We start from the raw sequence: 26,501 nt of genomic DNA, 5'->3' as shown, positions 1-26,501 counted from the left end.
ACCAACCTGCTTCATCACAAATGGCACTGTTTTCTACATTTTGCACTACGCTTTCACCAGTCTCAGTGCTGTCTTGTAGGGCTCTGGACAATAGAAGTGCTCAGGGTGCCATTTTAGACTGTCTGCAAGGTCGTTTCCCACCCTGCCTCTAGCACTGGAGGGGTTTCTAGCCTCAACCCAGCCTGCCTGCAGCACTGGAGGGGTAACTAGCCTCAACCCAGTCTGCCTCCAGCACTGGAGGGGTCTCAGTCCAGACTGAACATGCTACCAGGCATGCTTAGGGAGCAGAGTAGCTATACTTTTCCTGAGATAATTTATACAAATTTATTGAACAGGAAAAGTGTCCCCACTTCCCAATCAGTTACATGTTAAAGCACATTCTGTCCCAGTGCTGAGTGTTCTACAACAATCTACTCACAAGATCAGCATCATTGAATAGAAGTGTAAAGAACATTTTTATTGCAATTGATGCTATTTCTCTCACTGACGTGAGGGTGTTTCTGAACATAATGTCCGCTAATGAATAGATGAAGAGCTGCTATCGTAACTGTCAGTCAAAGGCTCTTCAATCATGAAAGGACTATGAAGTTGTTTTAAAATTAAAGGATTTTCATATGATTTGGTTATCTATTAGCTTGCCGTCTAGGATAAATATTGTACTTGAACAAGCATTATAAACCTGAAAGATGATTTTATTAAAATACAATGAATAAACAAAGCCAAATATATAGACTGAATGAACTGAAACAGAACACACACCATGGTTGTGAAGTTCTATGTCAGCCCTTATCCAAGTTATTCCATTCATTAACCCATAGGTTATAAAACACTACAGCGCTGTCAAACATTTGATTTATTCAATGAATGGACTCCTATTGGATAAATACATTAGAAGCCAACATAGTAATGAATGATTTACCATAGAATATACATGAAACACTGTAGCATAATATCTAGACACCAGACAGACTCCCTGCTATAGGTTCGTCACCCCAGGCAGTTTCAACAGTAGATGTCTGCTTTATTCTCTTACTACAGATGTGGGATAAGGTCACCATTATTATTTTATACCGATAAAGTTGCTAAACCTCTGTAAGAATCCATCAACACTAAACAGTTCTTCTATGAGGAACTAGCTACCTGGACAACAGAAATGTAACGGTCTAAATTAACACGCCAAAATTTCATGAAATTGAGTCAAACAGACTTGTGTGCATTAATTAGATGTTTCTCATGTAACCTTCCTGTAACACCACTATCATGTCGCCTGGCTGAAAGGCTGATCTATATGACCATCTAAAGCATATCAGAACCATTACAGCTCTATGTATAGATTTACTACTTAACACACACATGTACCATGATTAAAAAATATAATTTAAAAAAGCCTCAAACCATCAACATGAAAGGCTTATTAGTGAGTACACGTTATTCTCCAGTGTTGTATGTTTGCAGTTTGAGCCGTTGGTCAGAGTGCTGGACTGGGTAACGGGTAGTTTGGGCCCCAGGTTGAGGGCTCAGGGCTGGGCAGACACCCCGCTGCTCTCCTCCCTTCCTGGACCAGACATCTGCATGAAGAGTTCTCTCAGTTCGCTGACCTCGTCTTGCGGCTGGGCAACGCTGCGCTGCTCACGATCCTCAATGAAGTCCCACAGACGCACAGAGTTCAGGAACTACAACACACAGAAGATCTGTTACCATGATGCTAGTTAAGTATTATATTGTAGCAGGTATTGGCAGTAGCACCGTACCCTCACGTTCCCCTCAGAGCCCAGCTGCTTGCGGGGTTTGTCCGGCTCGGCCCGCGTTCCGTCAGGGTAAGCATGCATGTAGAAACACTTCCCTCCAAACGGACAGGTTCCCCGGCCCTGGTCAAAGTATTTACACGGCTTCTTACTGCAAGAGAAAACAGGATAGGTGTTGGAACTAGGACACTTGGCAGGGTTAGGGACATGGGGCCTAATTTATAAAACATTGCTTACGCACAAAACATGCATGGGTTGGCATTTATAAAAACTGAACTTGACATGAATCCGCTTATCCTCCCGCAAACTTTAGACCATGCGTACACACAGTTTCTTGTGGTTGAAATATTGCATTGCAAAGTAGTAGCCAGTAGTAGCAGTAGCAGCCTGGAGATGCCTGTAGTAGTAATAGAATGTAGTAAGTGTCCTAGAGTAGTAGTATCCTGTAGTAGTAGTAGACAGTAGTAGTTAGTATCCTAGAATAGTAGTAGACTGTAGTAGTTAGTATCCTAGAGTAGTAGTATCCTGTAGTAGTTAGTATCCTAGAGCAGTAGTATCCTGTAGTAGTAGTAGTAGACTGCAGTAGTTAGTATCCTAGAGTAGTAGTATCCTGTAGTAGTAATATAATGTAGTAAGTGTCCTAGAGTAGTAGTATCCTGTAGTAGTAGTAGACTGTAGTAGTTAGTATCCTAGAGTAGTAGCCTGTACTAGTAGCAGCCTAGAGAAGTAGTAGTATGCGCAGCCTGTAGCAGCCAAGAGTAGTAGTAGCAGCCTGTAGTAGTAGTAGTAGCAGCCTAGAGAAGTAGAAGTAGCCTGTACTCGTAGCAGCCTAGAGTAGTAGTAGCTTGTAGTAGCATTAGCAGCCTGTAGTAGTAGCCTGTACTAGTAGCAGCCTAGAGTAGTAGTAGCCTGTAGTAGCCTGTGGTAGCAGCAGCAGCCTATAGTAGTAGCCTGTACTAGTAGCAGCCTAGAGTAGTAGTTGCCAGTAGTAGCCTGTGGTAGCAGCAGCAGCCTATTGTAGTAGCCTGTACTAGTAGCAGCCTCAAGTAGTAGTAGCCTGAAGTAGCAGCAGCAGCCTGTAGTAGCAGTAGTAGCATCCTGTAGTAGTAGTAGCTAAGCGTCAGTATAGAGACAAAGTAGAGTCACAATTCAAAGGCTCAGACACAAGAGGTATGTGGCAGGGTCTACAGTCAATCACGGATTAAAAAAAGAAAACCAGCCCCGTCACGGACCAGGATGTCTTGCTCCCAGACAGACTAAATATATATTTTTTGCCCACATTCTGCAACCAAAACCTGCGGACTCTCCTTCACTGCAGCAGACGTGAGGAAAACATGTAAACGTGTTAATCCTCGCAAGGCTGCAGGCCCAGACGGCATCCCCAGCCGCATCCTCAGAGCATGCGCAGACCAGCTGGCTGGTGTGTTTACGGACATATTCAATAATTCCTTATCCCAGTCTGCTGTTCCCACATGCTTCAAGAGCATTGTCCCTGTTCCCAAGAAAGCTAAGGTAACTGAGCGAAACGACTACCGCCCCGTAGCACTCACTTCCGTCATCATGAAGTGCTTTGAGAGACTAGTCAAGGACCATATCACCTCCACCCTACCTGACACCCTAGACCCACTCCAATTTGCTTACCGCCCAAATAGGTCCACAGACGATGCAATCTCAACCACACTGCACACTGCCCTAACCCATCTGGACAAGAGGAATACCTATGTGAGAATGCTGTTCATCGACTACAGTTCAGCATTTAACGCCATAGTACCCTCCAAACTCGTCATCAAGCTCGAGACCCTGGGTCTCGACCCTGCCCTGTGCAACTGGGTACTGGACTTCCTGACGGGCCGCCCCCAGGTGGTGAGGGTAGGTAACAACAGCCACACCCCGCTGATCCTCAACACTGGGGCCCCACAAGGGTGTGCGTTCTGAGCCCTCTCCTGTACTCCCTGTTCACCCACGACTGTGTGGCCATGCACGCCTCCAACTCAATCATCAAGTTTGCGGACGACACTACAGTGGTAGGCTTGATTACCAACAACGACGAGACGGCCTACAGGGAGGAGGTGAGGGCCCTCGGAGTGTGGTGTCAGGAAAATAACCTCACACTCAACGTCAACAAAACTAAGGAGATGATTGTGGACTTCAGGAAACAGCAGAGGGAGCATACCCCTATCCACATCGATGGGACAGTAGTGGAGAGGATAGTAAGTTAAGTTCCTCGGCGTACACATCACGGACAAACTGAATTGGTCCACCCACACAGACAGCATCGTGAAGAAGGCGCAGCAGCGCCTCTTCAACCTCAGGAGGCTGAAGAAATTCAGCTTGTCACCCAAAGCACTCAAACCTCTACAGATGCACAATCGAGAGCATCCTGGGGCTGTATCACCGCCTGGTACGGCAACCGCTCCGCCCACAACCGTAAGGCTCTCCAGAGGGTAGTGAGGTCTGCACAACGCATCACCGGGGGCAAACTACCTGCCCTCCAGGACACCTACACCACCCGATGTCACAGGAAGGCCATAAAGATCATCAAGGACAACAACCACTCGAGCCACTGCCTGTTAACACCGCTATCATCCAGAAGGAGAGGTCAGTACCACTAACATTGAGTGGCTGCTGCCAACACACTGACTCAACTCCAGCCACTTTAATAATGGAAATGTATGTAAAATATATCACTAGCCACTTTAAACAATGCTACTTAATACACTGCTCAAAAAAATAAAGGGAACACTTAAACAACAATGTAACTCCAAGTCAATCACACTTCTGTGAAATCAAACTGTCCACTTAGGAAGCAACACTGATTGACAATACATTTCACATGCTGTTGTGCAAATGGTATAGACAACAGGTGGTAAGTATAGGCAATTAGCAAGACACCCCCAATAAAGGAGTGGTTCTGCAGGTGGTGACCACAGACCACTTCTCAGTTCCTATGCTTCCTGGCTGATGTTTTGGTCACTTTTGAATGCTGGCGGTGCTTTCACTCTAGTGGTAGCATGAGACGGAGTCTACAACCCACACAAGTGGCTCAGGTAGTGCAGCTCATCCAGGATGGGACATCAATGCGAGCTGTGACTAGAAGGTTTGCTGTGTGTCAGTGTAGTATCCAGAGCATGTAGGCGCTACCAGGAGACAGGCCTGTACATCAGGAGACGTGGAGGAGGCCGTAGGAGGGCAACAACCCAGCAGCAGGGCCGCTACCTCCGCCTTTGTGCAAGGAGGACCACTGCCAGAGCCCTGCAAAATGACCTCCAGCAGGCCACAAATGTGCATGTGTCTGCTCAAACGGTCAGAAACGGTCAGACTCCATGAGGGTGGTATGAGGGCCTGACGTCCACAGGTGGGGGTTGTGCTTACAGCCCATCACCGTGCAGGACGTTTGGCATTTGCCAGAGAACACAAAGATTGGCAAATTCGCCACTGGCGCCCTGTGCTCTACACAGATGAAAGCAGGTTCACACTGAGCACGTGACAGACGTGACAGTCTGGAGACGCCGTGGAGAACGTTCTGCTACCTGCAACATCCTCCAGCATGACCGGTTTGGCGGTGGGTCAGTCATAGTGTGGGGTGGCATTTCTTTGGGGGGCCGCACAGCCCTCCATGTGATCGCCAGAGGTAGCCTGACTGCCATTAGGTACCGAGATGAGATCCTCAGACCCCTTGTGAGACCTATATGCTGGTGCGGTTGGCCCTGAGTTCCTCCTAATGCAAGACAATGCTAGACCTCATGTGGCTGGAGTGTGTCAGCAGTTCCTGCAAGAGGAAGGCATTGATGCTATGGACTGGCCCGCCCGTTCCCCAGACCTGAATCCAATTGAGCACATCTGGGACATCATGTCTCGCTCCATCCACCAGGAACTGTCCAGGAGTTGGCGGATGCTTTAGTCCAGGTCTGGGAGGAGATCCCTGAGGAGACCATCCGCCACCTCATCAGGAGCATGCCCAGGCGTTGTAGTGAGGTCATACAGGCACGTGGAGGCCACACACACTACTGAGCCTCATTTAGACTTGTTTTAAGGACATTACATCAATTATTCCATTTAAGAATGACGGAAGCCACTGTGCTCTTGGGGACCTTCAATGCTGCAGAAATGTTTTGGTACCCAGATCTGTGCCTCTACACAATCCTGTTTCGGAGCTCTACAGACAATTCCTTCGACCTCACTGCTTGGTTTTTGCCTTTCCAATTTATGCCCAATCAAATGAATTTACCACAGGTGGTCTCCAATCAAGTTGTTGGATGATCAATGGAAACCAATTGGACCTGAGCTTTTTTATTGATACAAAAATGTGCAGAAAGGTCTAAAACAGTTTTCACTTTGTCATTATGGGGTGTGTGTAGATTGACGAGGGAAATACAAATCAAATGTGGGAAAAGGAAGGGGTCTGAATACACTGTATATAGTATGGTAAGTATCAAATCAAACTTTATTTTTCCACATGCACCGAATACAACAAGTGTAGACCTTACCGTAACAAGACCTTAATCAACAGTGTTGTTCAAGATGAGTTAAGGAAATATTTACCAAATATACTAAAGTAAAAATATTTACTTTGTACATGTAGGTAGGGGTGACTATGCATAGATAATAAACAGCATGCAGCAGCAGTGTACAAAACAAATGGAGGGGGGGGGGGTGACAATGTAAATAGTCCGGTGGCCATTTGATTAATTATTCAGCAGTATTATGGCTTGGGGATAGAAGCTGTTAATGAGCCTTTTTGTCCTAGACTTGGCGCTCCAGTTGCGGAGAAAACCGTCTATGACGTGACTGGAGTCTGACAATTTATGGCCTTTTCTCTGACACCACCTATTACATAGGTCCTGGACAGCAGGAAGCTTGGCCCCAGTGATGTACTGGGCCGTACGCACTACCCTCTGTAGTGCCTTACCGTAAGATGCCGAGCAGTTGCCATACCAGGCGGTGATGCAACCGGTCAGGATGCTCTCGATGGTGCAGCTGTAGAACTTTTGAGGATCTGGGGACCCATGCCAAACCTTTTCAAACTCCTGAGTGGGAATAGGTTTTGTCGTGCCCTCTTCAAGACGGTCTTGGTGTTTGGACCATGATAGATCATTGGGGATGTGGACACCAAGGAACTTAACTCTCGACCCGCTCCACTACAGCCCCGTTGATGTTATTGGGGGCCTGTTCGGTCCACCTTTTCCTGTAGTCCACGATCAGCTCCTTTGTCTTGGTCAGGTTGAGGGAGAGGTTGTTGTCCTGGCACCACGCTGTCAGTTCTCTGACCACCTCCCTATAGGCTGTTTCATTGTTGTCGGTGAACAGGCCTACCACTGTTGTGTCGTCAGCAAACTTAATGATGGTGTTGGAGTCCTGAGGGGCCCCAGTGTTGAGGATCAGCGTGGCAGGCGTGTTGTTGCCTACCCTTACCACCTGGGGGCAGCCAGTCAGGATAGTCCAGGATCCAGTTCTAGAGCGAGCTGTTTAGTCCCAGGGTCCTTAGCTTAGTGATGAGCTTTGTAGGCACTATAGTGTTGAACGCTAAGCTGTAGTCAATGAACAGCATCCTCACATAGGAGTTGCTTTTGTCCAGGTGGGAAAGGGCAGTGTGGAGTTTGATTGGATCTGTTGGGGCGGTATGCGAATTGGAGTGGGTGTAGGGTATCAGGGTTTATACTGTTGATGTGAGACATGACCAGCCTTTCAAACCACTTCATCGCTACCGATGTGAATGCTACAGGGTGGTAATCATTTAGGCAGGTTACCTTTGCTTCCTTGGGCACAGGGACTATAGTGGTCTGCTTGAAACGCATAGGTATTACAGACTCGGTCAGGGAGAGGTTGAAAATGTTAGTGAAGACACTTGCCAGTTGGTCTGCACATGCTTTGAGTACACATCCTGGTCAATCAGTCTTTCCCCACGGCTTTGTGAATGTTGCCCTGTTTAAAGATATTGCTCACATCGGCTACCAATAGTGTTATCACACACTCGTCCGGAACTAGCTGGTGCTCTCATGCATGCTTTAGTGTTGCTTGCTTCGAAGCGAGCATAAAAAGGCATTTAGCTCGTCTGGTAGGCTTGCGTCACTGGGCAGCTCGCGGCTGTGTTTCCCTTTGTAGTCTGAGAGTTTTCAAGCCCTGCCACATCCGACGACCATCAGAGTAGGATTCAATCTTGGTCCTGTATTGACGCTTTGCCTGTTTGATGGTTTGTCTGAGGGCGTAGCGGGATTTCTTATAAGCGTCCGGATTAGTGTCCCGCTCCTTGAAAGTGGCAGCTCTAGCTTTTAGCTCGATGCAGATGTTGCCTGTAATCCATAGCTTCTGGTTAGGATATGTACGTATGGTCACTTTGGGGACGACGTCATTGATGCACTTGATGAAGCCGATGACTGAGGTGGTATACTCCTCAATGACATTGGATGAATCTCGGAACATATTCCAGTCTGTGCTAGAAAAACAGTCCTGTAATGTAGCATCCGCTTCATCTGACCACTTCTGTATTGAGCGAGTCACTGGTACTTCCTGCTTTAGGTTTTGCTTGTAAGCAGGAATCAGTGGTTAGAATTATGGTCAGATTTGCCAAATGGAGAGCTTTGTATGCATCTCTGTGTGTGGAGCAAAGGTGGTCTAGAGTTTTTTCCCTCTGGTTGCACATGTGACATGCTGGTAGAAATGTGGTAAAACAGATTTAAGTTGTCAAGTTGGCTGGATGTCCTTTGGGTGGTGGACTATTGTTGAGTGTGAATTACATGGCCAAGAGTATATGGACACCTGCTCATCAAACATCTCATTCCAAAATCATGGGCATTAATATGGAGTTGTTTTCCCCCTTTGCTGCTATAACAGCCTCCACTCCTCTGGGAAGGCTTTCCACTAGATGTTGGAACATTGCTGCAGGGACTTTCTTCCATTCAGCCACAAGAGCATTAGTGAGGTCGGGCACTTGTTTGATGATAAGGCCAGGCTCGCAGTCAGGGTTCCAATTCATCCCAAGGTGTTCGATGGAGTTGAGGTCATGGCTCTGTGCAGGCCAGTCAAGTTCTTCCACACTGATCGATTAACCATTTCTGTATGGATCACGCTTTGTGCACGAGGGCATTGTCATGCTGAAACAGGAAAGAGCTTCCCCAAAGTTGGTAGTTAGTCTTGTCTCATTGCTGCAACTCCAGTATGGACTCGGGAGAGGCGAAGGTCGAGAACCATGCGGAACACGACCCATACCAAACTGCACGGCTTCTTGACACGATGCAACTCAGCGTTGCCGCTTGCTATAAACCACCCTCTGCCCCCAGCTGTGCCCTGGACACCATATGTGAACTGATCGCCCCCCCATTGATCTTCAAAGCTCGTGCTGCTAGGTGACCTAAACTGGAACATGCTTAACACCCCGCCCATCCTACAATCTAAGCTTGATGATCAATCTCACACAAATTATCAATGAACCCACCAGGTACATCCCCAAATCTGTAAACATAGGCACCCTCATAGATATCTTAACCAACTGGCCCTCCAAATACACCTCTGCTGTCTTCAACCAAGATATCAGCGATCATTACCTGCATCCGTAATGGGTCCGCGGTCAAACGACCACCCCTCATCACTGTCAAACGCACCCTAAAACACTTCAGCGAGCAGGCCTTTCTAATAGACCTGGCCCGGGTATCCTGGAAGGATATGACCTGGTCATTCTTTAAAAATGCCTTCCTCACCATCTTAAATAAGCATGCCCTTTTCAAAAAATGTAGAACCAGGAACAGATATAGCCCTTGGTTCTCTCCAGACCTGACTGCCATTGACTAGCACAAAAATATCCTGTGGCATTCTGCATTAGCATCGAATAGCCCCCGTGATATGCAACTTTTCAGGGAAGTTAGGAAAGCTAAGGCTAGCTTTCAAGCAGAAATTTGCATCCTGTAGTACAATCTCAAAAAAGTTATGTGACAATAAAGTCCATGGAGAATAAGAGCACCTCCTCCCAGCTGCCCACTGCACTGAGGATAGGAAACACTGTCACCACCGAGAATTTCAATAAGCATTTTTCTACGGCTGGCCATGCTTTCCACCTGGCTACCCCAGTCAACAACCCTGCACTCCCCACAGCAACTTGCCCAAGCCTTCCCCATTTCTCCTTCACCCAAATCCAGATAGATGTTCTGAAAGAGCTGCAAAATCTGGACCACTACAAATCAGCCGGGCTAGACAATCTGGACCCTCTCTTCTAGAATTATCTGCTGAAATTGTTGCAACCCTATCACTAGCCTGTTCAACCTCTCTTTCGTATCATCTGAGATTCCCAAAGATTGGAAAGCTGCTGCGGTCATCCCCATCTTCAAAGGGGGAGACCTTCTAGACCTATATCTATCCTACCTGCCTTTCTAAGGTCTTCGAAAGCCAAGTTAAACAGATTACCGACAGTTTCAAATCCCACCGTACCTTCTCCGCGATGCAGTCTGGTTTCAGAGCTGGTCATGGGTGCACCTCAGCCACGCTCAAGGTCCTAAATCATATCCTAACCGCCATCGATAAGAGACTGTGCACCCATATTCATCAACCTGGCCAAGGCTTTCGACTCTGTCAATCACCAGATTCTTATTGGCAGACTCAACAGCATTGGTTTCTCAAATGATTGCCTTGCCTGGTTCCCCAACTTTATTTTTTTTTAATTTATCCGTTATTTTACCAGGTCAGTTGACTGAGAACGCATTCTCATTTGCAGCAACGACCTGGTTACAGGGGAGAAGAGGGGGATGAATGAGCCTATTGTAAACTTACCTGGCAACGACTTCTCTGAGTTCAGTGTGTCGAATCGAAGGGCCTGTTTGACCGGACCACTGGCAGTCTCTATGGGGGTGTCACAGGGTTCAATTCTCAGGCAGACTCTCTTCTCTGTATACATCAATGATGTCGCTCTTGCTGCTGGTGATTCTCTGATCCACCTCTACGCAGACGACACCATTCTGTGTACTTCTGGCCCTTCTTTGGACACTGTGTTAACTAACCTCCAGACGAGCTTCAATGCCATACAACTCTCGTTCCGTGGCCTCCAACTGCTCTTAAATGCAAGTAAAACTAAATGCATGCTCTTCAACCGATCATTGCCTGCAACTGCCCTCCCTTTCAGCATCACTATTCTGGACGGCCACGACTTAGAATACGTGGATAACTACAAATACCTAGGTGTCTGGTTAGACTGTAGACTCACATTAAGCATCTCCAATCCAAAATTAAATCTAGAATCGGCTTCCTATTTCGCATCCTTCACTCATGCTGCCAAACTTACCCTCGTAAAACGGATCATCCTACTGATCCTCGACTTCGGCGATGTCATTTATAAAATAGCCTCCAACACTCTACTAAACTAATTGGATGCAGTCGATCATAGTGCCATCCGTTTTGTCACCAAAGACCCATATACTACCTACCACTGCGACCTGTACGCCCTCGTTGGCTGGCCCTCCCTTCATACTCGTCGCCAAACCCACTGGCTGCAGGTCATCTACAAGTCTCTGCAAGGTAAAGCCCCACCTTATCTCAGCTCACTGGTCACCATAGCAGCACCCACTCGTAGCACGCGCTCCAGCAGGTATATCTCACTGGTCACCCCCAAAGCAAATTCCTCCTTTGGCCGCCTTTCATTCCAGTTCTCTGCTGCCAATGGCTGGAGACTCATATCTTCCTCACTAGCTTTAAGCATCAGCTGTCAGAGCAGCTCACAGATCACTGCACCCGTACATAGCCCATCTGTAAACAGCCCATCCAACTACCTCATCCCCATATTGTATGCATTTATTTATCTTGCTCCTTTGCACCCCAGTATCTCTACTTGCACATTCACCATTCCAGGGTTTAATTGCTATATTGTAATTACTTTGCCACCATGGCCTATTTATTGAGTTAACACCCTTATCTTACCTCATTTGCACTCACTGTATATAGACACTTTTCTTTTTTCTACTGTATTATTGACTGAATGTTTATTCAAATCAAATATATTTATATAGCCCTTCTTACATCAGCTAATATATCAAAGTGCTGTACAGAAACCAAGCCTAAAACACCAAACAGCAATCAATGCAGGTGTAACTCTGTTGTTTTTGTCGCACTGCTTTGCTTTATCTTGGCCAGGTCGCAGTTGCAAATGAGAACTTGTTCTCAACTGGCCTACCTGGTTAAATAAATTATCAAATGTTCCATACGCACAAAACCTTTTTCTCTAAAATGTGCACAAATTTGTTTATATCCCTGTTAGTGAGCATTTCTCCTTTGCCAATATAATCCATCTACCTGACAGGTGCAGCATATCAAGAAGCTGATTCAGGTGCACCTTGTGCTGGGGACAACAAAAGGCCACTAAAATGTGCCGTTTTGTCACAACAATGCCATAGATGTTTTGAGGGAGCGTGCAATTGGCATGCTGACTGCAGGAATGTCCAACAGAGCATTGAATGTTAATTTCTCTACCATAAGCTACCTCCAACGTTGTTTTAGAGAATTTGTCAGTACGCCTCGCTTCTTCACATGCAGGATGGTCTGAGGGGAGCCACCCAGACAGCTGATGAAACTGTTAGAAACCGTCTCAGGGAAGCTCATCCGACTGCTCATCGTCCTCACCAGGGTCTTGACCTGACTGCAGTTTGGCGTAGTAACCCGTTTCAGTGGGCAAATGCTCACCTTTGATGGTCACCGGCACGCTGGAGAAGTGTGTTCTTTACAAATGAATCCCGGTTTTACTGTACCGGGCAGATGGCGTCATGTGGACGAGTGGTTTACTGATGTGAACAGAGTGCCCCATGGTGGGGGGGTTATGGTATGGGCAGGCATAAGCTATGGACAACGAACAAAATTCCATTTTTATCAATGGCAATTTGAATGCACAGAGATACCGTGAGGAGATTCTGAGGCCAATTGTCTCGCTTCCATCACCTCATGTTTCAGCATAATAATGTACAACCCCATGTCGCAAGGATCTGTACACAATTCCTGGAAGATACATTCTTCCACGGCCTGCATACTCACCAGAGATGTCACCTATTGAGGATGTTCTGGATTGACGTGCACGACAGTGTATTCCAGTTTCCACCAATAGCCAGAAACTTCGCACAGCCATTGAAGAGGAGTGGGACAACATTCCACAATCAACAGCCTGATCAACTCTGAGAAGATTTTGCGCTGCATGAGGCAAATGGTCACACCAGATACTGACTGGTTTTCTGATACATGCCCCTACCTTTTTTGTTGTTGTAAGGTATCTGACCAACAGATGCATATCTATATTCCCAGTCATGTGAAATACATAGATTAGGGCCTAGTGAATTCATTACAAATGACCGATTTCCTTATATGAACTGTAACTCAGTAAAGTCTTTGAAATGGTTGCATGTTGTGTATATACATACATACACAGCACCAGTCAAATGTTTTAGAACACCTACTCTCATTCAAAGGTTTCTTTATATTTTCTACATTGTAGAATAATAGTGAAGACATCAAAACACATATGGATCATGTAATAACCAAAAAAGTATAAAACAAATATTTGAGATTCTTCAAAGTAGGCACCCTTGATGACAGCTTTGCTTTCTCTCAGTGAGTTTCTTGGAATCTTCCGTATTGACGGACTGTCGTTTCTCTTTGCTTATTTGAGCTGTTCTTGCCATAATATGGACTTAGCCCTATTTGGTAAAAGACCATCTTCTGTATACCACCCCTACCTTGTCACAACACAACTGATTGGCTGAAACACATTAAGGGAAGAAATTCTACAAATTAAGACACACCTGTTAATTGAAATGCATTCCAGGTGACTACCTCATGAAGCTGGTTGAGGCAATGCTGTCATAAAAGCATGAATATTTTGACTTTTTTTGGTTACTACATGATGCCATGTGTTATGTCATCACTATTATTTTACAATATAGTACAAATAAAACCCTGGAATGAGTAGGTGTGTCCAAACGTTTAACTGGTACTGTGTATATACATACCTGACTCCAGACTTGAAGTCCTCTATCAGTCTGTTCTTCTCATCCTGGTCCTCCACCCAGTACACACTGGGGATGACAAACTCAGACACCACTCTGCACTCTGGACACGACCTGGAGAGAGGCACACGGTATATTATGGCCAGTCATTCTGCTTCACATCACAGTGGCATCATGTTGCTCAACCTATCTGCAACTCCCTCAAGTTGTCAGTATCACCTGATCATCTGAGTTTCTAAACACAGTAATAACAGTGGAAGCTACACATGTGCTTATAGAAGCACCCTGATAGCCATGGTAACAGATGAAACAAGATCAGGGCACATATTCATTTAAAAAATCTCAAGAGTAGGAGTGCTGATCTAAGATCATAATATTACATGGACTTGATCCTAAATCAGAACTACTCAGTACCGCATATGAATTTGGGTCTAGATCCAGAAACGTAGACGATGTACTTACTTGATGATCTTGTTTTCAAATTGCTTGGCACAGTATAGTATATTATTGATGATCATGTTTTCATACTGCTTGGTGTGTATAGTATATCAGTTATTTATGGAATGTTTATGAATAATGACTAAATGATGTATACATTTAGCTTAGAATTATAACTAAAAAGAATACTACTCTGTTACTGTATAAATGTATGAATCTTATTTTAATCATAATACTGAATATAAGGTTTGTAGTTTTAGTCAAGAATTAGAACAAGGACTTTCTGTTCCTTGTTCGAAACGAATGGAGCTATCGTCAGACCGGCTGGAATACTGTGTTCCTTACAGGACATTCTGTCCCCACCCAGGGAGGGGAGAGACCTTGTGCTTGTAGTAGATTGTTTAACAGGTGGCAGACAATGTGAGAAGGCTTGAACTATATGACCATTGTATCTGAGAGGAGGAGGGACATTTATGACGAAATGTAAGGTATATAAACCAATGTACATGGTATTATGACCAGAGCTCTCGGGAATAAACGCTACTGATTAATTTTGAGACAGATTTTTGTCTATTTTATGTAAATAAGAACCTTACAAATTCTTAGAAACGGACAAAGTGTTTTGCTTTGTTACAATTGAATTGGTTAATGAACATATAGGAATTAAATTCCTCTAACCGTTATGAACTCCCTTGATGAAGCTTGTTTTTAAACTGCTTTGCTTAGTATTGTAGTTATCAGCTCCCTTGATGCTTGGTGTGTATAGTAAAACTCACTCTTGTTTTCAAACTGCTTGGTGAGAATAGTAGCTATCAACTCATACTTGTTTTCAAACTGCTTGGTGAGTGTAGTAGCTATCAACTCATACTTGTTTTCAAACTGCTTGGTGAGTGTAGTAGCTATCAACTCATACTTGTTTTCAAACTGCTTGGTGAGTGTAGTAGCTATCAACTCATACTTGTTTTCAAACTGCTTGGTGTGTATAGCTGTTATCAACTCACTTGATGATCTTGTTTTAAAACTGCTTCGGGAGTATAGAATAGTAGATATCAACTCACTTGATGATCTTGTTCTCAAACTGCTTGGCGCAGCGCCACTGGCGGATGCAGGAGAGGCAGTATGTGTGGCAGCAGGAAGAGAGGATCCCGAAGCGTCTCTCTGAGGCAGCAGCTTTCTCATAAACCACCTCCATACAGATAGAACACACCTTGTCCTGGCTGTGCTGCGCTGCAAACGCCTTCTCCATGTCCGCCTCAAACACCAACATACACATCTGAGGGACAGCCATCACATGGAATGAATCCAGACTTGATCCATATCCATGCTATTTCATTTATAAATCACCATTACCACATTGAATTATGTAATCGTATGTTTTCGATCTTCTGTTGATCACTTGATATCCAAAACGACCTATTCTTGTTGTTTGTATGACACAGTTTCACTCCTACCAGTGTAGTTAGTGTTAGTGGGTACAGAGTAAATTGGCTTCCTGAGCTCTCCTCTGCTCAGGGTCATGTGGGGGTTAGGGTTAAAGTATGGGTCCTACCTTCTCGTGAGCTCTCCTCTGCTCAGCGTCGTGTGGGTGGAGCACCTGCAGCCTGCAAATGTCACACAGGTCACCATGGAGATAGGGACAGGTGTTTCCGTAGTGACACTGTCCTGCAGCAGCAGAGGGACAGAGCTGTTGCTGGGGGCAGGGGACAGAGACAGGGTAGGGGCTGGCCGTGGCAGAACACTCCAGACTGGTCCTGATGGCGTCCAGGTAGGAATGAGGTTTGGCATGGGCGCCGTTTTCATGGTATTCCGCCCAACACTCCGCCTCGGTTACCTCTGGGCCATCTACACCATAAGGCATCATTCTGCTGTCACATCCCTGGGCTGGAACACACACACACAGGATACAGTTGAAGGGAACAGACCTCTGGATTATACTGCTGGCTGCATTACATTGACCTCCTAGTGGCAAACTAAACTACATACCGTAGCTTTATCTCTAAGCACCAGGGTGTTGTATTTATTATGGATCCCCATTAGCTGCTGCCAAGGCATCAGTTAATTTTGCCAGACCCCAGGAAGAGTAAAGCAGTTATGAATGTATTGTAATGTTTTTAAAACTGTATAACAGATTTCACAGCACTAAGTGCATGCCCTCAGGCCCCTACTCCACTACCACATATCTAAAAAGACAAAATCCATGTGTACATGTGTGTATGCATGTGTCCGTTTGTTGCTTCACAGTCCCCGCTGTTCCATAATCTGTTTTTTAAATCTAATTTTACTGATTGCATCAGTTACTTGATGTGGAAAAGAGTTCCATGTCGTTATGGCTCTATGTAGTACTGTGCACCTCCCATAGTCTGTTCTGGACTTAGGGACAGTGATGACATGTCTTGTGGGGTATGCATGGGTGTCTGAGCTGTGTGCTAGTCATTTAAAACAGACAGCTCGGTGCTTTCAACATTTCAAAACCTTTCATAAATACAAGTAGTGATGACGTCAATCTCTCCTCCACTTTGAGCCAGGAGAGATTGACATGCATATTATTAATGTTAGCTCTCTGTGTACATCCAAGGGCCAGCTGTGCTGCCCTGTTCTGAGACAATTGCAATTTTCTTAAGAACCTCTTTGTGGCACCTGACCACAAAACTGAAAAATAGTCAAGGTGGGACAAAACTAGGGCCTGTACGACCTGCCTTGTTGATAGTGCTGTTAAGGTAGAGCTGGGCTTTATTATGGACAGACTTCTCCCCATCTTAGCTACTGTTGTATCAATATGTTTTGACCATGACGGTTTACAATCCAGAGTTACTCCAAGCAGTTTAGTCACCTCAACTTGCTCAATTTCCACATGATTTCTAACAAAATTTAGTTGAGGTTTAGGATTTAGTGAATGATTTGTCCCAAATACAATGCTTTTGGTTTGAAAATTTAGGACCAACTTATGCCTAGCTACCCACTCTGAAACTGCTGCTCTTCGTTAAGTGTTGCAGTTATTTCAGTCGCTGTAGTAGCTGATATCTATAGTGTTGAGTCATCCGCACACATAGACACATAGGCCTTAAATCAAAGCCAGTGGCTTGTCATTAGTAAAGACTGAAAAAAGTGGGTGGCCTAGACAGCTGCCCTGAGGGATTTCTGATTCTACCTGGATTATGTTGGAGGCTTCCATTCAAAAACCCCTGTGGTTTGTTAGACAGGTAACTCAATCCACAATAAAGCCATTACACATACAGTTCCAGTCAAAAGTTGACACACCTACTCATTCAAGGGTTTTTCTTTATTTTTACTATTTTATACATTGTAGAATAATAGTAAGGACATCTAAACTATGAAATAAAACTTAAGGAATCATGTAGTAAAATAGCCACCCTTTGCCTTGATGACAGCTTTGCACACTCCTGGCATTCTCTCAACCAGCTTCATGAGGTAGTCACCTGGAAAGCATTTCAATTAACAGGTGTGCCTTGTTAAAAGTTAATTTGTGGAATTTCTTTCCTTCTTAATGCGTTTGAGCCAATCAGTTGTGTTGTGACAAGGTAGGGGTGGAATAAAGAAGATAGCCCTATTGGGTAAAAGACCGTCCATATTATGGCAAGAACAGCTCAAATAAGCAAAGAGAAACGACAGTCCATCATTACTTAAAAACATGAAGGTCTGTCAAGAACTTTGAAAGTTTCTTCAAGTGCAGTCGTATAAACCGCTAAGATAAAACTGGCTCTCATGAGGACCACCACAGGAAAGGAAGACCCAGAGTTCCCTCTGCTGCAGAGGATAAATTCATTCGAATTTAGATTGCAGCCCAAATAAATTATTCAGAGTTCAAGTAACAGACATCTTAACATCCCTAACCCCAACTGTTCAGAAGAGACTGCGTGAATCAGGACTTCATGGTCGAATTACTGCAAAGAAACCACGACTAAAGAACACCAATAAGAAGAGACTTGCTTGGGCCAACAAACACAAGCAATGGACATTAGACCAGTGGAAATCTGTCTGATGAGTCCAAATTTTTTATTTTTGGTTCCAACCGCTGCGTCTTTGTGAGAAGCAGAGTTGGTGAATAGATGATCTCCGCATTAGTTGTTCCCACCGTGAAGCATGGAGGTGGTGGTGGTGCGATCGTGCTTTGCTGGTGACACTGATGTATTTAAAATTCAAGGCACACTTAACCAGCATGGCTACCACAGCATTATGCAGCAAAACGCCATCCCATCTGGTGGGCGCTTAGTCCCACTATCATGTTTTTCAACAGGACAATGACCCAACACACCTCCAGGCTGTGTAAGGGCTATTTGACCAAGAAGGAGAGTGATGGAGTGCTGCATCAGATGACCTGACCTCAACCCAATTGAGATGGTTTGGGATGAGTTGGACCACAGAGCGAAGGAAAAGCAGCCAACAAGTGATCATTATATGTGGGAACTCCTTCAAGACTGTTGGAAAAGCATTCCTCTTGAAGCTAGTTGAGAGAATGCAAAGCTGTCATCAAGGCAAAGGGTGGCTAATCTAAAATATTTTGATTTGGTTAATACATGATTCGTTGTGTTATTTCATAGTTCATGTCTTCACTATTATTCTACAATGTAGAAAATAGTAAAAATCAAGAAAAACCCTTGAATAAGTAGGTGTCCAAACTTTTGACTGATGTCTAAAAAAAACAGCCCCCAATCTTATCATCAATTTCTCCTCAGCCGATCATCAGTCATTTGTGTAAGTGCTTGAATGTCTTTCCCTATAAGCGTGCTGAAAGTCTTGTCAATTTGTTTACTGTAAAATAGCATTGTATTTGGTCAACAAAAAAAAATCCAAAAGTTTACTAAGGGTTGGTAACAGGCTGATTGGTCAGCTATTTGAGCCAGTAAAGGGGGCTTTACTATTCTTAGGTAGTGGAATGACTTTAGCTTCCCTCCAGGCCTGAGGACACATACTTTCTAGTAGGCTTAAATTGAAGATGTGGCAATGGGAGTGGCAATATCATCCACTATTATCCGCAGTAATTTTCCATCCAAGTTGTCAGACCCCAGTGGCTTGACATTGTTGATAGACAATTTTTCACCTCTTCCACACTGACTTTACGGAATTCAAATTATTGTCTTCCATAATTTGGTCCGATATACTTGAATGTCAGAGTTTGTTGCTGGCATGTCATGGCTGTTTGCCAATTAAAAAAATCATTAAAGTAATTGGCAATATCAGTCAGTTTTGTGATGAATGAGCCATCTGATTCAATTAACGATTGAGCCGAGTTGGCCTTTCTTCACAGAAATTTCATTTAAGCTTTTCACTATCATTCATTTAACCTTAATTTTTATTTATTTTTTTACCCCTTTTTCTCCCCAATTTCGTGGTATCCAATTGTTGTAGTAGCTACTATCTTGTCTCATTGCTACAACTCCCGTACGGGCTCGGGAGAGACGAAGGCTGAATGTCATGCGTCCTCCGATACACAACCCAACCAGCCGTACTGCTTCTTAACACAGCGCACATCCAACCCGGAAGCCAGCCGCACCAATGTGTCGGAGGAAACACCGTGCACCTATTTAACCTTAATTTAACTAGGCAATGCAGTTAAGAACAAATTCTTATTTACAATGACGGCCTAGGAACAGTGGGTTAACTGCCTTGTTCAGGGGCAGAACGGCAGATTTGTACCTTGTCAGCTCGGGGATTCGATTTGGCAACCTTTCGGTTACTGGCCCAACGCTCTAACCACCTGCCGCCTCCTTTGTTTTATAGTGTACTTCTTTTAATTCAGATGATTTCTCGATTTGCAGTACATTTGCCAATCGGTTGTGCAGTCAGACTTATTTGCCATTCCTTTTTGTCTCACCTCAATCAACCATAAAATGTTTCAATTCCTCATCAATCCACGGGGATTTAACAGTTTTTACAGTCATTTCCTTAATTGGTACATGCTTATTAGTAACTGGAATTAGCAACTTCATAAGTGCAGAGTCTGTTTGCTTCTCATTACACACCACGGATCAACAAATATTCTTGACATCAACATAGGAATCACTACAAAAACGTATTGTATGACCTCTTAAACACTATATTAGGCCCAGCCTTTGGTTTTCCTAGATATGGCTGCTATATTGTGATCACTACATCCTATAGATCTTGATACTGCTTTCAAGCACATTTCTGCAGCATTAGTAAAGGTGTGACCAATACATGTTGATGATTTAATTCCTGTGCTGTTTGTAACTACCTTGGTAGGTTGACTGATAACATGAACCAGGTTACTGGCATTGGTTACAGTTTGAAGCTTCTTCTTGAGTGGGCAGCTTGATGAAAGCCAGTCAATATTTAAATCACCCAGATAATATACTTCTCTGTTGATATCACATACATTATCAAGCATTTCACATCTTATCCAGATACTGACTGTTAGCACTTGGTGGTCTGTAGCAGCTTCCCACCAGAATGGGCTTTAGGTGAGGCAGATGAACCTGTAGCCATATTACTTCAACAGTATTAAACATGAGATCCTCTCTAAGCTTTACAGGAATGTGGTTCTGAATATAAACAGCAACACCTCCACCACTGGCATTTCTGTCTTTTCTGTAAATGTTATAACCATGTATTGCTACCACTGTATCATCAAAGGTATTGTCTAAGTGAGTTTCAGAGGGATATAATAAATTAGGTTACTTACATTGTGTCTACCAATGCCCCTGGTATAATGTATATTCGCTAAAGCATTATGATGACTCAGCGACACAATGGTAGGGATTAACTGAGCTGGGCTTGGGTCATTGATAAGTCATTGTCTCAACGCAGCATATTAGGCTGTGAAAGGATCCAGGATCCTGCATGATTTGGATGGATCCCATACTCCTTTAAAAAATTGTTTTTGCAACAGGAATAGTCATTTCTTAACATGGAGCTGCACAAAATCACGGCTGGCGAGGATATCCGCCAACTCCCACGCTTCAAAGGATGGTGCAGGCCTCCGACAGATGGAGAAGCCCGCTCAATCCAGAGTAGGGACAGAAGGTTGCCGACGTCAACTTCGAAATCTTAGGGGTAGGTGTATGAGTAGGCACAGCAGCCGCAGACACAGGTAACCTCAGCGTGGAAGGTGCAGGAAGATCAGGCTCCAGGACGGTTTAACTATTCGTTGTTTGCATCCGCTCCAGGCCTCTTGTTGGGAGTGTAGACTGCTTTGCGAGAGGCCGCTGTATTCGGCTTCCACGGCTCGTGACATGCGACCATTGTTGATTGCCATGTTCCTCTGGCTGTGCTCCTTTGACTCCACTATCAGATGTGGGAACTCCGGGCAACACTTGCTTATTCCTTCCTGATTTCTGGAATCCTCCAAACAGGATTTTGGGAAAACCATGTAATTTATTGAAAGTTCCTGGAATTTTGCAACCCCAGCGGAGATGCATCCAACAAGCGCAAACGCCGTCCAGTCACCGGCGTAGAAAAGGTAAACATTTCACTCTGCGTTTTCCCCAGTTTCTTACGTAAGCTTGCGACCTGCGTGATTAAGGAAGCCACCTCAAGCCTATAATTCTCGGCAAGCAAACAGTTGTCGTATTGGTACTCTTGAGTGATCCAGTTTGTCCCAAAACAGATCGTAGTAAATACAGCTCCTACAGCGCTGGAACCGTTCATTTACTTCTCCAGACAAAGAGGGCTTCATTGGAAAACTCATCTGGGGCTAACTTTGTTAGCTTGATGGCTAACGTTAGGAGCTTTGTGGCTCTTTCAAGCAGAATTTAACTTTTTAGTTAAGCGGGATTCCAGGACAATAGCGGTTCTAGATGTTAAAAGCTAACAGCGTTGCGGAATCCATGCAAAAACAAGTTTGGTATTTGTTTAACAAAGATGTTTTAGTTAAAATAACAAACCCGAGCTTTTCCAGCATACAGTGTTCAGTACTGTACCTCTATCTCTCAGCACCAGGGGTTTCTTCCCTCCATTGTGCCTGGGTGGGGGTGCAGAGTTGCCTGGATGTCCCGGGACAGCAACACCAGGGGGAATGAAGGCCCCAGCAGTGATGGGGTTTCTGTTAGGGAGGTCCATGGGCACACCTCTCCCCCCTCCACCACCACCACCAGCCGGCTTGATGTGGTCATACCTACAACACAGAGAGAGTCACACTCCATCATAATAACAGATATTGAACACAATGGTTGGGCTATGTGCATAAAACGCAAACAGTGACTGTAGATTGGGGATTATGTTATATATTGGTATTGTACTGTTAGTTACTTACTGCACTGTAAGCATCATGAGCATTTCACTGCACCTGCTTTCACATATGATAATCTGTGTACGCGACCAATGAACTTTGAACACCTACGCTGCTGCTACTGTTTATTATCTAGCTGTTACCTAGTCATTTTATTCCTAATTATATGTACATATCTACCTCAATTACCTCGTGTATATAGCCACGTTTTCTTTGGGAATTTATTATGTGTTATTACTTTTCTATTTGCTTTCTCTGCGTTGTTGGGAAGGGCCTGTAAGTAATAATGTCACAGTTGGCCTATTTTATAAACCATTTGACAATTAAAATGTGATTTGTAGCCTACATTCCAGCCCATCGGTGTGGTCAGTAAGTTGGATCTTACCTGCAGCGGTCTCCGTAGGCACACACACCTCTCTGGTAGAACTTACAGATGGTTGAAGGTTTACTGGTGGTCAAATCATGAGAGAACATGCACCTATTCCCCTCTCGGCAGACTCCATGGAGAAAATACCTGCATAGCAACACAAGAATCCGATAGAATTAGCTTATGGTTAGCTATGATCATGGGTTAGCTATGATATCTACTGCCTGCTACGTATTGAGGCCTGGTGTTCGGGGATAGATTCTGATTAGGTTCATACATTGGAGTGATTGGAGGCTACTGGTTAGCAACAGAAACAGTCTGACATCATCAGCATCTTGCTGGTAGGTGTAATTCATACACGCTAGCCTGGCTAACTAGCAGCTAACATAGCTAACTACCGGTAGCTGCACTTTATAATGCTAACTAGCAAGCAATAGCACCAATCGCGTGATTCATGGAAATGTTCACTTTGCACAACACACTGCAGCATGTTTTCACAAAGATTTCGTACCAGAATCTTTAGCGGCATCCCAGCTAACTTTAGCTAGCTAAGAAGCTAACATTCGCCAAATCAAAGAACTGAAACAGCTCGAAGCAAGACACACACTCAAGAAACACACTCAAGCAACAATAAAAACAGTAAATACGGGACAAGTTCTACCTGCAGGTGACTTGCTTCGTGTTCATTTTTTATGCTCAATAACATTGGTGCAACGGTATTGATGTTCCCGTTGTCACGTTTGAGTGCAAGCAAAAACTCCCGCCTATAAAACACCCAGATTCGATGAACGAAAGGTTCCGAGGGGAAGGTTCATGACAGGTCAGCAGCCAGGTATGAGTCTCTCGAGCATACGACAGGTATGTTGAAAAACGATTATCTCTAAGAATAAATAAACAGTTATTCTTAAAAATGACTTTTTAACGCGTTGTAATTGTTTCCTTTTTTTTAGCAACGTTTGTAACCCTTAAAAACACCAGTGTTTTTAATCCCCTAGCTCATGCATTTCCCGGTTGAACCTTCCAATGGACTGCACTGTCTTGAAGTTTAACCATTGTGGAAGAAAAATCTATAGTTTTGACAAAAATAGGCTCCAAACAGAGAACACAGGGCGAAAATGCCCAATCTGTCAGGAGCAGATGAGATTCAGCCTCCTCGAGGCACCTGTTATAGTTCCATGTCCATTTAGTAATGGACACAAGGTCCGGTGTGCCTTCCTCATTGGATCTTCACTGGGACCTGCTTTTCTTTGGTAAAACCAAATCTTTACTGTATTCTCATATTGTCAACAAATGTTTTTTTGCGACATTGAATGTTAAAAGGTAAATCATTTTCAATTTGTATTTTCAACTTTCATGTGTCTTCCTGACCGGACCTGTCATGGTGTTTGTCACAGTGAATGGCAGGACTCGGAGCTGCATGTTGGAGTTACTAACTCACAAGGTGCCTTCAGAATAGTTTACTTGCAGTTTGAATATCAAAACAGCCAGTTTGGGTGTTAGACTGGACTAGGTAACTAGAGCTGATGTCTGTGTTCAAGGTGTGGTGTACAGCTACACCTCCTCAGGAGTCCAGAGAGAGGAACAGGGCTGGGAGCAGTGCCTCTGTGTGCCGCTGGTGGCCCCCGGGACTAGCAGGGGCAGCCTAGCTGGGACGCTGTGGGACAGTGAACTGGAACAGTTCTCCCTCCTCCCCACCTGGTCACGACACAGGTGAATATTACAAATGGAAATAGTTAATTCTTAAAACCTAATAGATAAGCTGGTGCTTCCACTTTATAAACCCCACATAAAGAATACCTTTAATATAAAGGGGTTGTATAGTTTATAATAACAATTTCAACATGATTATTTTGTTTGACAGACTAATCTCCAAAAGTATTGGTACTGTGACAATTTTTTTGTTTGTTTTGGCTCTGTACTCTGAACCGATACAAATAATTTGAGGGTATTTATCCATATCGGGTGAACCGTTTAGAAATCCCCCCCCCCTCCCTGAACCGTTTAGAAATTGCAGGTTTTTGTACATAGTTGTCCCCCCCCCCCCCCCCCCCCCATTTTAGGGAAGAAAAAGTATTGGGACACTTGTGTATTAAAGTAGTAAAAGGTTAAGTATTTGGTCCCCTATTCATAGCACAGTGACTACATGAAGCCTGTGACTCTACACATTAGTTGGATGCATTTGCTGTTTATTGTGCCCAAAATAAATTAATGCTAAATAATGTATTGTCATTTTGGAGTCACTTTAATTGTAAATAAGAATTGAATGTTTCTAAACACTTCTACACTTATTCATGTGAATGCTACCATGATTACAGATAATCAATCGTGAATAATGAATGATAAGTTAGACGCACAAATATTATACCCCCAAGACATGCTAACCTCTCACCATTACAGTAAGAGGTTGTTAGCATTTTGTCACAATCGCCATATAGGACGGACCAAGGTGCAGCGTGAGTTGAGTTCCACATCTTTTATTAAAGTGAAACTTCAAAAACAAACAACGAACGTGAAAGCCGTGGTGCAACATATACGCACACAAAACAATATCCCACAAACCAGGTGGGAACAGTATGATCCCCAATCACCATTACAATAACAGAGGTGGTTAGCATTTTATATCATACCCCCAAGACATGCTAACCTCTCACCATTACAGTAACAGAGGTGGTTAGCATTTTGGGGGGGTATAATATGTGTCTAACTTTCTCACTCATTATAATTCACAATTAATTCAGGATTATTCATAATCATAATTTAGAACCAAATACTAAACGTTTTTAATACACATAAGTGAATTTGTCCCAATACATTTTGGCCCCTACAATGGGGGCACTACTGTATGTACAAAAGGGCTGTAATTTTGAAACGGTTCATCCAATACAGATGAAAATACCCTCAAATTAAAGCTGACAGTCTGCCCTTTAACATCAGTCATTGTATAATTTCAAATCCAAAGTGGAGTACAGAGCCAAAACAACAACACATGTCACTGAAGGTCACTGTATTTGCTCCAGGTTTGAAGAGGAGAGGGAGTTTGGCTCGTGTTGCTATGGCTTTGCCCTGTCCTTCCTGAACCAGCTGAGGAGAGCAGAGGGCAGAGAGTCAGTCACTAGGGATGACTTCACACAGCAACATGTCCTGCCCCACGTTAAGACTGCCTCCAAATACATCACAGTCTACCAAGAGATCCATCAGCATGGTTTCTACGTAGCTGATTTATAAGATGCTTGTATTAGTGTAATTTTCAGAGGGGTTGGGATAAAGCTGGAGGACCTTCCGTTGGATCTTGTATACAATTGGACAAAGTGAACTTCAATGAAATTGTTAATGCTTAGTTGTTGGTTAGCACAGATAAATCCTGATGCTTTTAATAAAACATTTAAAAAGCCGATGCCATTATGTTAGAAAATTGAGAAGATGTGTGTAGCAAATCTGAGTAAGTTGATGTGTATGATCTAGTGAGTGTGTATGATGTCTGTATAAGAGTAAAATAAATAATAACTGCCAATTTGCATGTTTGAGTGTCTACAGTATGTGTGTATAGCCTTAATATTCATAATTGTAATCCATATCGAATCACCATAACATTCTTCCACTGCAAATCTACCATTCCAGTGTTTTACTTGCTATATTGTATTTACTTTGCCACCATGGCCTTTTTTTTGCCTTTACCTCCCTTATCTCACATCGTATATAGACTTGTTTCTACTGTATTATTGACTGTATGTTTGTTTTACTCCATGTGTAACTCTGTGTCGAACTGCTTTGCTTTATCT

General features: G+C 43.9%; 2 protein-coding genes across 3 annotated transcripts; one reads left to right on the top strand and one right to left on the bottom strand.

Moving 5' to 3' along the window:
• Positions 1 to 671: 671 nt before the first annotated feature.
• LOC110528705 (makorin, ring finger protein, 2) lies at positions 672 to 23,519 on the bottom strand. The gene is made up of 8 exons (XM_021610838.2): positions 23,384 to 23,519; positions 22,741 to 22,869; positions 22,048 to 22,241; positions 15,699 to 16,030; positions 15,208 to 15,422; positions 13,715 to 13,825; positions 1,752 to 1,896; positions 672 to 1,673 (listed from the first exon to the last, which is right to left on the bottom strand). Exons 1-8 carry the CDS (start codon positions 23,407 to 23,409, stop codon positions 1,518 to 1,520), a joined length of 1,308 nt encoding a protein of 435 aa, XP_021466513.2. The 5' UTR covers positions 23,410 to 23,519; the 3' UTR covers positions 672 to 1,517.
• Positions 23,447 to 26,237, top strand: mkrn2os.1 (MKRN2 opposite strand, tandem duplicate 1). Of its 2 annotated transcripts, none has more exons than XM_021610841.2 (5): positions 23,447 to 23,580; positions 23,718 to 23,972; positions 24,117 to 24,163; positions 24,261 to 24,432; positions 25,740 to 26,237. In XM_021610841.2, exons 2-5 carry the CDS (start codon positions 23,746 to 23,748, stop codon positions 25,945 to 25,947), a joined length of 654 nt encoding a protein of 217 aa, XP_021466516.1. In that variant the 5' UTR covers positions 23,447 to 23,580; positions 23,718 to 23,745; the 3' UTR covers positions 25,948 to 26,237. The 2 variants fall into 2 exon arrangements, with proteins under 2 accessions (XP_021466516.1, XP_021466517.1); XM_021610842.2 differs by having other exon boundaries at positions 23,512 to 23,580; positions 23,673 to 23,972.
• Positions 26,238 to 26,501: the final 264 nt, after the last annotated feature.

The sequence above is a fragment of the Oncorhynchus mykiss genome, chromosome 7, assembly GCF_013265735.2.
Source record: "Oncorhynchus mykiss isolate Arlee chromosome 7, USDA_OmykA_1.1, whole genome shotgun sequence".
NCBI classification, from domain to species: Eukaryota; Metazoa; Chordata; class Actinopteri; order Salmoniformes; family Salmonidae; genus Oncorhynchus; species Oncorhynchus mykiss.
The sequence above is the reverse complement of the archived record's forward strand: the minus strand, read 5'-3'. Positions and strand labels throughout refer to the sequence as shown.

Excerpts from the sequence above, each read along its gene's own strand:
- LOC110528705 (XM_021610838.2), bottom strand. The coding sequence starts at position 23,409 with ATGAACACGAAGCAAGTCACCTGCAG. Across the intron at positions 16,031-22,047 it reads CCTGGTGCTGAGAGATAGAG|CCCAGGGATGTGACAGCAGA; the intron begins GTACAGTACTGA and ends TGTGTGTTCCAG. Across the intron at positions 1,674-1,751 it reads GCTCTGAGGGGAACGTGAGG|TTCCTGAACTCTGTGCGTCT; the intron begins GTACGGTGCTAC and ends TGTGTGTTGTAG.
- mkrn2os.1 (XM_021610841.2), top strand. The coding sequence starts at position 23,746 with ATGGACTGCACTGTCTTGAAGTTTAACCATTGTGGAAGAAAAATCTAT. Across the intron at positions 23,973-24,116 it reads CTGGGACCTGCTTTTCTTTG|TGAATGGCAGGACTCGGAGC; the intron begins GTAAAACCAAAT and ends TGTTTGTCACAG. Across the intron at positions 24,433-25,739 it reads CCCACCTGGTCACGACACAG|GTTTGAAGAGGAGAGGGAGT; the intron begins GTGAATATTACA and ends TATTTGCTCCAG.